The 12,708-nt window shown below is 31.8% G+C and overlaps 1 protein-coding gene across 2 annotated transcripts; it reads right to left on the reverse strand.

Moving 5' to 3' along the window:
• Window positions 1-2: 2 nt before the first annotated feature.
• LOC143042721 (scavenger receptor cysteine-rich domain-containing protein DMBT1-like) lies at window positions 3-12,392 on the reverse strand. Of its 2 annotated transcripts, XM_076215161.1 has the most exons (15): window positions 12,204-12,392; window positions 11,885-11,956; window positions 11,093-11,198; window positions 9,908-10,032; window positions 8,784-8,942; window positions 8,187-8,277; window positions 7,413-7,531; window positions 6,576-6,746; window positions 5,455-5,581; window positions 4,296-4,417; window positions 3,624-3,776; window positions 3,121-3,217; window positions 2,544-2,671; window positions 1,510-1,662; window positions 3-836 (listed from the first exon to the last, which is right to left on the reverse strand). In XM_076215161.1, exons 2-15 carry the CDS (start codon window positions 11,937-11,939, stop codon window positions 508-510), a joined length of 1,935 nt encoding a protein of 644 aa, XP_076071276.1. In that variant the 5' UTR covers window positions 11,940-11,956; window positions 12,204-12,392; the 3' UTR covers window positions 3-507. The 2 variants fall into 2 exon arrangements, with proteins under 2 accessions (XP_076071276.1, XP_076071277.1); XM_076215162.1 differs by lacking the exon at window positions 11,885-11,956 and having other exon boundaries at window positions 12,204-12,389.
• Between the last annotated feature and the right edge of the window lie 316 nt (window positions 12,393-12,708).

The following is a 12,708-nucleotide window of genomic DNA, read 5'->3' on the forward strand; positions in this document are numbered from 1 at the left end:
CAACTCAGAAAAATCTATTGCAGAATATGTACAAAATGTAAACATAAAAAATATATATCTATCATAGAACTTTGGTTCAGAAACATTTACCTCAAATATTTGTCCACAATGCCCTCTCGGAGACCATGTTACATGTTATTAAATGCCATATTAAAATGAGAAAAAAGGAACAAACATTAAAGAGTCATAATAGGTTAATACTGGGTTTTTATAATATTGATTGACTACTCTATTATTTTCAATTAACTTAAACTATTAATTCTATTGAACATTATACAATAAACTATAAGAATGTGCTAGATATATACAAAGCACAGCAGACATGTGTGTCTATGTAAGTATTTCAATGTTAGAATATGAGCCCAAGTGGTTTTAGTCTAAACATCGAGTCATGCATGATTGTATCCTGGACATTTCAAACCCTCCTACAATATAATCGAGACTATATATCTAAAATTATTGCAAAATAAGAGTTGTCTTCTCCAAGTGTGATAAGGTTTTGTTGGTTTAAGATTTCGTCTGTGATATTGATGGAAGCTTTGGTTTCATACTGTATTTTGATGATGGTCGAAGCAAAACAGTAGATGCTTTAGGTATTGGTTTCAATCTTCTCTTACGCTTTCCTGATTCTTCGTCGCTGCTAGAACTACTAGATGATGACGATGATGATCGTCTGCTCCTCAAAGACAATGTAGATCCATGACCACCTGATTTTAGTTTCGGAATTATTACTTTTTTAAATAGTAAAAACATGAGAACTCCAAATACAATTACTCCGATAACTATACCAATTATCATGCCAACGATTTGTTTGGTAGTCAATCCACTTGTTGTTACTGAAAATATTAAGTAAAGTGTTACATATTTAGCTTAAAAACATAGAACAGTGACATGATCACCATGCAAGGCTTCATTATGTTATGTAAATAAAGATAAAACAAAATGAACTATTTTAGAAAAGAAAAAAACTATTAATGCTTTCAAGTTATGTTCAAGATGTCAATTATACTCATCTCATCAAAAAGAGGAGGTTCGCATTCCTTTAAACGCGACGATCTACATACCAATCATGAGCATTGGGACAATCCCCGGTTTTGGTGGGGCTTGTATTGTCCAATGTTATGATTTTTCAAACTGTTTTTTGTCTTTAGGTCGTTGTATGACATGGCGTTGTCAGTTTGTTCGACCTATGTGTCTGAATGTCCCTTTGGTATTTGTTGCATCTCTATGAGTGTAACCATAATGATCAATTATCATTAAGCATAAAAGATTTCATCCGCAGGAAATAAAATAAATTCATATGATATAACTCTTTCTAGAAAATGAAATAAATTTGTAATGTATTCCAAAAAAAGTCAAATGAACGCAGAGGAAAATTCAGAACAGAAAGTCATGCAGTAATATAAAAGAAAAATCAAAAGCACAAAAATATCAAATGAATGGATAACAATTGACATTCAGTTACAACATGTTTTTCAGAAATTGTTCAATGTTTATTAGGGTACTAACCTTCTCGTAAATAATAGGATATATTGAAGCCTCTGTAGAAGGCTGAATCATCAGTTGTGAAGACTACTAGTACATATAGACCATTAAACTGTGTGTATGTGGGTGTTACTACTCCACAAAATGTCGCTAATGTAGAATATGTTGTACATGGACCTAATTGGAGAAAAAAAAATAATTAAAAAAAGAGAAAGAAGAAAAATCGAGAAATTGTTTTAATTCCTCTATAACGTAATGTGTTTTCTTTACTTCATTAAGTATGATATTTCCAGTGGTTGTCAGTGATTATATCTTTGTGATTATTTTCTTTGAAATAATTTGGTATTGTACGATGGGTTGTTCTCAGTTTGAAGACGTTTGCACATGTGCCTACCTTTCATACTTTTGTGTTCTTTCGTGTATTATGTTAGACTTATTTTTCTCATATAATTTCTTTTTTTGGTGGGGGGGAAGTTGGGTTCATTGTTTTCAAAACTTATTTGAGTGTATGCTGTGCTTATAGTTCTCAAATATTCTTTCGAGTGTAAAATTTTGTATTTTGTTCTAAAAGTGTCTTTGTGTGTAATGTTGGGCTTATTGTTCTCAAAAGTTATTTAATGTGTTATGTATGAGGGCTTATTATTATAAAAGCCCATTGTGAGTTATGTTGGGTTTTTTTTCACGGTTCTCAAAAATTCATCAGGGTACGATGCTGGGCTTATTGTTGTTATATTAAGTTCTTTTGAGTGTTATGTTTTACTTACTGTTCTTAAGAAAAATTTTTAGTGTTATGTTGGGCGTATTGTTCTTCAAAAATTACTTTTGATACCGTGGTATGAATGGGTTGCTTTGTGACAAATATTTCAATTATATTCGGGACTCAAATTTATAAAACAACATGTTACAACGCGAATAATGCAACATTGGAAGACAGGGATGAATGACGGGAAATATATGTGAATGAAATTCGAAACTAAACTGATAGTGTATAAAGTAGGGGCTGATACGAAGCATTTCCACATGTCATATACGAACAACTAATGTATTGTTAAAATTACCTTCATAAAGTTTAACTTTATCGAATTCGCAGTTGACACTATCCTCGATTCTAGAGTCTACTGTTTCTATCACTATCTCGTAGTCATATGACAATGTGTTGTATATTAACCACTGCTCTGTTATTCCACTAAAATGTACATCGAATTTGAAACTCGTACACAAAAGGAACTTTTTTTAAATTTATATTTGATAGAAGAAGAAAAACTGTAATTGAACGATCACTGTCATTATCCTGATATAAAGCTGTCATAATATGTTTTGGTTAAAATTCAAGTTGCAAAAGTAACATCACTTAATTTTAAATGCTAACCCCAGTAAAAGCGTGTTTGAACCTCAAAGTTGTTATTTCAAATACACGTACAATCTAAAGGTCTTATTTCGTAAATATATACATTTTTCTCATAGATACAATCCATTCAAGAAAAAATAATAATGACAACATGACTTACTGCAAACTCAATTAAAACATAACTCAAGTGGCACTAATACTTAAATTTGTATGTCAGTTTGCACAGTTTGCAATGAGAAAAAACAACTTTAACAATGTATAGTGAAAGTCAATGTTGGTATACCAACCTTCCGTAGTTACTTGGATAAGTAGCTGAATTAAAATACTGCCGTTCAAGTGTGGCGTTCAAGTCTGTTGGGTTACCATTGACACAGTCTGGGGTACCTGTGGTAATATTTGGCATTAAGATATTACTTATTATTTTAACAAAACAATACATTTAGTCATGTCTGTCTGATTTGAAAATCAAATATCAGTTTGTTTCAAGATTTAAGCTAATTAGGTATGTGTGACATAATGTACAATCATATATATACGGTTGGTCAGCGATCATCCATTACCTTTGTGGAGAATATCAGTCAATTTCGATCTACCCTTTTTGTAGAAAGTTTTGTTATTTCATTTTTATTTTGGTTTTGGCAAATTTCTGTTAAGTTAAGTTTCGAACATTGTGTTTTGAATTAGTTTCCTATTTTAGCACAACCCCTTTTTTCTCAAGAGATTAAAAATCATTTATTCATGGTGTCCAAAAAGTTGGAAATGAATATAAATAAGACTTGAAGACACAAACCTGAACCAATGGCCTCTATCTGGTACTTAAACCCCCGTGCACTTGTCGATCCATCACTCTTAAATGCTAGCATCGCTATGTTACCAGTCGAGTTAACATCAGTTCCTATTTCCCCACAAGAAAGAGCCAATCGAGAATAAGCTGATGTTGGACCTGTAATAGGATAATTTGTATACATTATACTAGTTTCTATTGTCATTATTATAACTTATGACAAGGATTTTGTTTTGAAATTGAATCAATTGATATCTATTACAGCAGATTCCATTGAGTGTGTAGCGAAAGGTAATATCTTTGGTTAGCTTGCTTGTTAGCTGAACCGTGAAGTCATTGTTAGGTAAGGTAAACTACCCTACTTTTAGAATAGACTAGTTCGACAAAAAAACAATCGATATGTCTGTTGGACTATGCTACTTCGAAAGGAGGGTAGTTTACCTGACCTAATAATGACTTCACGGTTCAGCTAACAAGCAAGCTAACTAAAGCTATTACCTTTGGCTGCACACTCAATGGAATCCGCTGTAAGATAAATGCATAATTGAATATTTGGGGTGAAACAATTAACACGGACTGGTTATTAGAGGATACAAATTTGAAACTGTTAATATCTCTGTATCATTACTCTATATGTCAAAAGGTCAATTGCTATCTAAATAATGTAAATCTCCATACCATCATAGATTTTAACGTTGTCACCAAAGCATTCTTCGCTGTTTTCCAAAAAGAAATCTAATACTTTTATCTGTAAAACAGATCCCTGTGGTCCTGTTACCTGCCATTCACAATTGAGGTTACTGAAACATAAAATAAACTTTTTTCTTATTATTCAAGTGGATAAAATGTAATGCGACTGTTTATCATTTAAAATAATGATTTATTACGTCATAAAATATGGTATACAAGGCAATGAGACAGCAACTGATCATCAGAACAAAAAAAAGACAAAGACATTTGTGAAAGTAAATGTAGTAAAATCACTTCTTTTTAATCAAGAAATTTTAATAAGAAACTTTTGTTTCGAATCTCGCAGGCAACATTGACCTTGGATGAATTTGTTACTGTTTCATGCCCCTTTTGGTCTTACATATCTTAAGAGTGTTTCGGTATGTACTTGATGTCAAATAATTGTCTTTGAGCATTCCTGTTAAAGGTTAATCTAGAAAAGCGCTCCGAACTCAAGTAATATTTTCATTTGTTTGGATTTTTTTTTAGAGTACTTCAGCGGATGAACAAAACAACAACAACAACAACAGCAATAATCAGGTGATTAATGACGAACGCAATACACATCATTTCTTGCTATCTATGATGTTTCATCCGTCATGGGTCCAATGGTAAGTGTCACACAATCGAATTCTGTAGTGGTAGTTTCGTCCTCAGAATAATTAAATAAAAAAATCATGGTGTTAATGATGATAAAATTGTCAACTTGAGAATGGAAATGGAAAGTGTGTCAAAGAAACAACAACCCTTCAAATGTAAAAAAAAAACCAGCTGAACAAACAGCGAGAAAATCAGGAACGATGAGGCGTGACTCAGCCTGCCCTTTTACAAAAAACAATAAGAAACGTTTCATATTGTATTGAAAACAGCACCAACAAGAAATTAATAAGAAGGTAGATCATTAGATTCTCTTTGAGGAGAATTCGAAACATGTTTCCCGATTTTGTTACCTGTGTTTTTTATAGCAGAATATTCATTTCCATTATGTTCTATGCAGCTAGGTTTTTTTTTATTTTAAACTCTTACCAGGCCAGGATATTCTTTCTTCAAAACCCTCCTAACCAACCCTCCCTCTGAAAATGCAATGGCCTTCCCCTGAACTACTTACCTTGAATAAAAGATGGGATAATCTGGCGTGGTGATATAAAGAGGTGTAGATAAGTTGGTAATTGTCAGGCTTATCGATCCACACGTACTGAAAGTTGTCGAAGGGGTAGTTGATGGAACAGCTACAACTGCAAAGAAACATATTCTTATCAGGTGCAGTAGTGTTGTTGAGAGTTATAATAACTCAATATATACTACTAACTGCATAGTATTGATTAATCAAACATGGTACTTCAGATATTCCTCTGCTTTCATGTGTTTCGGGTGACTGGGGTACGTTATGTGCATATACGTAGTTACAATTCCGTCCCCTTTTCCTGCGAATGTGACCTACCGTATTAGACCATTTACCAGGTTTGTACTAACATGAGCAACTTTATTTGTCTGTTAGTCTTTTTTATCTTTCAGCCATGGCGTTGATAGTATATTTTCTACTTGTGAGTTAGAATGTCCCTCTGGTATCTTTCGTCTCCCTATTGCCACATTGGGATACACGTTTGCATTTCTAATGTTCTATAATTCTAACTTTTTCTTTTATTGTTTATAATATGAACCAAAACTGTATAATACGATTTAAAAAAAATATATTCATTAGGAAATAAATATAGGATCCAGTAGTGGACCGCTGTCCAAGTCATAATTCAATAAAACAAAAACTATATAATCTAGGTGTTGCTGAAGATTCATTGATTTTCGTGGGTATCACTTTAACTGGTGTTAAATTTCGTAGAAATAGAAAATTTGTTATTTGTGATTAGAAGATGAAGATCACTTTTCACTTTTCACTCAATGTATTAAATAAAATTTTGAGATAGGGCTCAAAGTTTTCCAAGTAAAAACTCACAATTTGACAATGTTTTTAAAAGCATTCACTGACAAAAAGTCCTTTTAAAATAAGGTATGTCCTACAATGCAATTCCTGGTTACTTTCTATACTATAATTATATTGAGATCAACTTTAGATTGGGCTATTGTTGCTTTTTTCGTTTTTAATTGAGTTGTTGTGTCTTTGACACATTTTACCTTTTCATTATTTATAAACAGATATTCTACTCAGCAGTATTTCAGAGCTACATTACACCCTCCAAGCAATGAAATATACTTGAAGATGATTTAATATACCTGTATCTGTTTCGTTATATGCTATTAGAAATCCTCGCCGATTTCTACCAGATTGTAGACTCTTAAAATTAATGAATGCGTTGAGTCCTGTTGAGTAATATGCCTCAGAATCAATAAAAGTTGCAGAACTATCGCATATTTCTGCGAGTTTAGTGCTACTTGAGTCAGTCCCTGCAATATAAAAATCGTATGTAGATTTAATCATATATATTAGATATATATACATGTATAAAGTCTCAACATTAACCCAACAGTTTTAGAAAAAGATGTTTATTCTGACAATTTTTTGTTCCCCAACGGGATTCGAACTCGCATCTTTGATACACTAAGCATTAATCGCTTAGCCTCATGTACAGCGCTATAGACCACTCGACCACATCCGCTTTATAAAAATATTTCTTCAATAGTCGTAGTGTTACCTTATCACGTAAGGCGAATCTAGAGATAGTATATGATTGACAACACCGCATGCACCGTGTCAAGCGCCATAGACTACTTGACATTCGAGGCTACATAACAATGTATATGTTCAGGTGGTACCTAACACTACAAGGAGATAACTCTTTAAAAATCAGCTAAACGTTTTAATCACGTTGTATTGTTAAGGAATTATTATGCTTCTCGATTATCAAAATAAGTGTTTGTCAAACTACTATATAACCTATGCAACTTTCTGATAAAGTGGTTGGTTCAAATTTTTTGAAATTTTTATATCTTTGTCAAAGTTAACATTGTCAAAATTTTATGAAAATTAAACAAGCCAAATCAAAATAAGTCAAGTTGTTGGGTACCACCTTAATACTAAATAAGTAGCAATCAAAAACTGTTATTCATTACCATCATATATTAAAAGCTGGTCTGAGTAACAAACTTCACCATCTAACATGTCTGCGAATATGACCTCTATCCGGAGAGATTTACTTGATGACGTTATTGTCCATTCACAATCGTTAGCACTGGAATACAAATGTTGATATTTCAGAAAACATAGTATGGTGAAAGTATAATGCATAAAAACATGGAGATTGTCATAATAGGGATGAAATGAAGATAAAGCTAACCCAGGAGTAAGAATCTATGCAAGTGTTGGAATCCTCGAGTTAAGCTTAAACAGTCTAAGTCATGATAATAAATTTTAATGGTACCAATTTTACGGTTCACTTTTCGACAAATAATGTATTTGAAAATCCAAAACCAATTTATAATTCAACTATTCTTAGTTATTCAAACAAGTATTGTTGATTTGACGAAAACTGCACAGAGTGTATCACCAGAATTCAAGTAAATACTACGTTGTCTGTTCATAATACAGTCATAGTCACGTGACATTTGTTTGCAATGTTGGTATCATATTCGAAAATACGGAATTTCTAGAAATTATACATCGACAAAAATGAATTAAAAATAACTTAAAATATAAACTTAAAAAGTATAACAGAAAAAAACGAACTCCAAATAAAGTTAAAAAGGGGGAATTAAAAAAAACTGATAAAATCGAAGTTGCAACCACATGCACATTTTTTCCTTTTATACATTTCAACAAGGTATATAGGAAATTTGTTTTCTAAGACCAGTGCCTGTGGTTGCAACCTAACGACAAACAACACTTACGTGTCATATTCATCGGGAAAATTAGGCGACGATAGGTACTGCACAGTGGAAGTTGCAGTCAATGTTTGCATGGCAGCACACCCTGTTCCAGCTGTGCAAAAGAAAGATATTTTGCACATGTAAATATTATACACGTTTTAAAATGAATAAATATAAAAATAAGAAGATTTGGTATACTTTCCAATGCGACAACTCTCCACCAGACATTAATGACATTAAAATTAACAACTATGAGATACCGGACGGTCTAAATGAAACGGTCGAAACCAATACCGAAGCGTGATTTCTTATGCTATACATGTATTTTCGAATTTCCCGTGCTCGAATTTAATATGTCTTTATGTACATGTCACAATAAGATTGAAGTAAAACATTCTTTTTTTTTATCTCAACGAAAAAAGATGGTTAACCAAAGATTGATTATATTATTATATTGGATTTAAATTTATCATCTTTTTGGTTTAAGATATGTTAATTTGTAAGAAGTTAAATGATCACTTCTCTAATGTCGTAAGGAATATATTTGCACTCTTACGTGAATTTGTTCCAATAAAAGTTCTGAGATATCTAATCTTTTAAAAAAACGTAACTTCTTACCGTAATCTGTTCCAATAAAATATCTGAGAGAGAATCCTGGATAATTTACACTGAAGTCACTTTTGAGTCGTAGCATGACGTTCGGTCCGCTCGACACAAACAATTGCCCGGTTCGCAAATTATTACACAATTTGGTTGCTGTACTACTCAGGGAATTTCCTGTAATACAAGAAATATGTTCTACTGTAGAACTAAGAAAAATACATTTTAAGGTGGTACCCAACACTTTAACTAAAATTAATTTGGCTCGTTTAATTTTTTTGAAATTTTGACAAAGTACTTATTTTGACCCTTTGACAGAAATATAAAAATTTTAAAAAATTTGAACCAACCGTTTTATCAGAAAAATTACACTGGTTATATAGCAGTTTGACAAACACTTATTTTGATCATTGAGAAGCTTAATATTCCCTTAACAACACAACGTAATTAAAACGTTTAGCTGATTTTACAGAGTTATCTCCCTGTAGTGTTAGGTACCACCTTAATCAAGAACCATATTCGTTTTCTGTCATATAATGATATTATCTTGGCAAATTCAAACTTTAAATGGATTTGATTCAAAATACAATTGATAATTCAAGGATAAAGTTACTATAGGTATGTAATTGATGTGTCTCCACGAAAAACCAAACACATCTAGGGTTGAAGTCATAAAACTATGCTTAGTGCTCGGAGCATAAAATTCATGCTCAAAAAATGAAATCCAGCATTTTGATTGGTTGATTTTGAAGTATGAGTGCAAAAAACTGACTCCAAAGTTTTATGACTTTAAGGCCTGACGTCAACTGTGTGTGAATTAGTTAATCTTGGAAAATGACTTAGTCTAGATAGTTGGTTCTGTTTAACTCTAGTTTTATAAGTTTGATTGTATTCTGTACATTTTCTATACCGAAATATGGATTATTTTTTTTATTCTTACATCGGAATAGCACGTAGTTTGATTTGCAGTTTTAGAGTAATAATATTATTTTATGACTCGACAAAAAGCATGCAAAAGATATAGTTTTAATACATAAAAATGGCTTATTTTTTCGTAGTTAAAAATTGCAAATTTCGTTTCCAAAAAATGTTTAAACTTACAGTTGATCAGTTTTCAATATTCAAATTATACGTATATTTACCATCATAAATGCCCAAATAGTCATATGAGCACCCAGGACTTCCTTCAAAATATGACTCCATGACATCCACAACTATCTTATGTGAAACATCTGATACTGATAATGTCCACCGGCAGTCAGTGTTGCTGGTAAAAAAAATTGAAATACCTCATTATTTACAATGGGTAAAGAAACTTTTGATTCATGAGTTATTATAATATGTAAGGGGGCTAACATTTGATTTTTATGGGGGGAGGGGGGGGGGCCTAGGATGAAAAATTTTGTCCTGCATTTGTTTTCAGTTGTAATCTCGGTCCTGCCTTTTTATTTTTCACTCTGCCAAGTTGCTCATCCTGCCTTTTTTTACTCAAAACTCCTGTCCTGCCTTTTTTTCAAATTTCATCCTAGCCCCCTCCCCTAAAAATGAAATGGTAGCTCCCTAAAATACGTTTGTATCAATTTTCTTGGTTAGAGAAAAACGTGATATTTCAAGGGTCATATGGTTTTCAGCATTTGCTCCTATACATATAATTAAACTGTTTTTTATCGAGTTTTGAAAGTTTACCTTAGCTGTATTTGGCAAAGCCTTTTGGAACTTTGGGTACTTAATATGCTCTCTAAATGCGTACTTTATTTGGCCTTATTAACTTGTTTTATTTGAGTGTCACTGATGAGTCTTTGGTAGACGAAACGCGCTCCTGGCGTACAAAATTTCAATCCTGGTATCTATATTTGATATTGATAAGTTGATTGACAACCTGGTTTCCTACTATTCACAAAAAGCTGGTATCCCACAAATATTGGTGAATCCTCTTTTCAAGCATTGTAAGAAATAAGGAAATTGGTTACTATTGAGTGGATGTGTGATGGATGTAAGAAAAGTTTGACACATGCACAACTTATCAAAAAACTTCAACACATAATGCAAAATACTTACTATGCGGTGCGAGTGTTTATCATTGTTGAAGGCCATACGGTGACCAATAGTTGTTAAGATAATGTCTGCTTAATTTGGTCTTTGATGGAGAGTTGTTTCATTGGCAATTATAATCATACCACATCTTTTTATTTTTACCACTCAATAAAACATAGCTTTCCACAAATGCGCATCATTATTCCATAAATTGACTTGCCAAAGTGGCTGATTTTCCAAAACAGAAAAACAAACAGTTTTAACTTTAGATAATCATCAGTAAGTTGTCGCACCTGTAATAAGCAGTTTTCCATCCTGGCGATGTAAGATATGTTGGTTCTGCATTAACAGTATCAGTCTCAGTAGCACGTCTGCTGGTGGCTGAACATTGGCTGTTAACTGTAAATCAAATATTGATGTAAATAAAAGTACTTCAGAATCAAAAATATCTTAAATTAGTATTTAAAACAAATTTGATATAAGCTGAATAACTTTATAAGATTTACAGCAAAATTTTATTATTATAAGGAAAATATTACAACGTCTGCTGGTCGCTGAACATTGGCTGTTAACTATGATAAAACACAATCTGATTAAAATATTGATCTCTGACTTCGTTATACTACTTATATATAGTATAACGAAATCAGAAATCAATATTTTAATTACATTGGATAAAACATTTCATGTAAATGATTGGCATAATGTATATTGAAAAAATTAAATAAAAAACTTAATATTCTAGAGGAGTATTACAAACAAATTAAAAGAAGTTGAATAATTGAATAAGATTTACAGCAAAGATTCCTAATTACAAAGACATTCAATACAATCTGAATAACTATAGAACATTTACAGCAAAGATTTCTTTTTGAAAACCAAATACACATTTCTGTTCCATATTATCAGAAAGTGATGAATAGAAAGGTTAGACGTAAAACATTTAAATATTGTTTAGTATTTTTATTGTATGATGAATGCATAAACAAGTAACACTCTGAATTTTAGTATGTCACACATACACCCCTCCCCCTCCCCCATTCCCCTTTCGATCCTGGGTCAAACTGACAAATATGTTAACTTACCTTTGTTTGATAACATTAACACACAGGCAATGACTAGACATATTTTCCCGGCCATTTAACTTCAAGAATGATCTGGAAAAAAAACCTTTTGTTTTGAAACATAAATTTTAATAAGCCAAACATTTGAAATCCGCGGTACTAAATAATAAGAGTAAACACATCGTTGCTATTTATTTATACGGTCTTAGTAACAAAGAAAGCTAACTTAAATGATTTTTTTTTTAACTAATTTCTTCCATTTATCTCTCGGTAAAGTATATAAAAAACGTATCTAAAGCTGAAAAGCTTATGTAATGCTTAGAATCTTTAAAGTGCTTACCTTTCGGTCACGTGCTCAAATCCATTTTATGTTTGTTTCCTATGACCAGAAAGAAGTCCAAAGAACTGCAAATGTTTCCACTGAGTTACTATGCACATCCAAAAGCAATTAATATATGAAATTTGTTCACTTTTGTATATTTTTTTCTAAAGTTGAATCTTTGAAATATAAGTTAAAAGACTTGAACGTTATGACCCGTGTTATTATTATTGAAAACATCATCATAATGATTATTCAATTTTACAAAAATCATGGGGGACTTTAAGGGCTTTACTTTGAAATGATAACAATTAGAATATGAATTTTCTCTGTTCAAGCATATCTGTGTATAAATTAGTATTTGCATGCTTGTTGAATCTTTAATTTTCACAGTTTGGATATTTTTTTTTATTCATATAGCACATTTTATTCGTGTAAAATATTAATCCCCTCTTTTTACCCAATAATATTTGGAATCATTCATTTGCAACGGATTATTAACTATTGATTTTAATTTCATTGTTAG

The sequence above is a fragment of the Mytilus galloprovincialis genome, chromosome 8 (genome assembly GCF_965363235.1).
Source record: "Mytilus galloprovincialis chromosome 8, xbMytGall1.hap1.1, whole genome shotgun sequence".
NCBI lineage: Eukaryota > Metazoa > Mollusca > Bivalvia > Mytilida > Mytilidae > Mytilus > Mytilus galloprovincialis.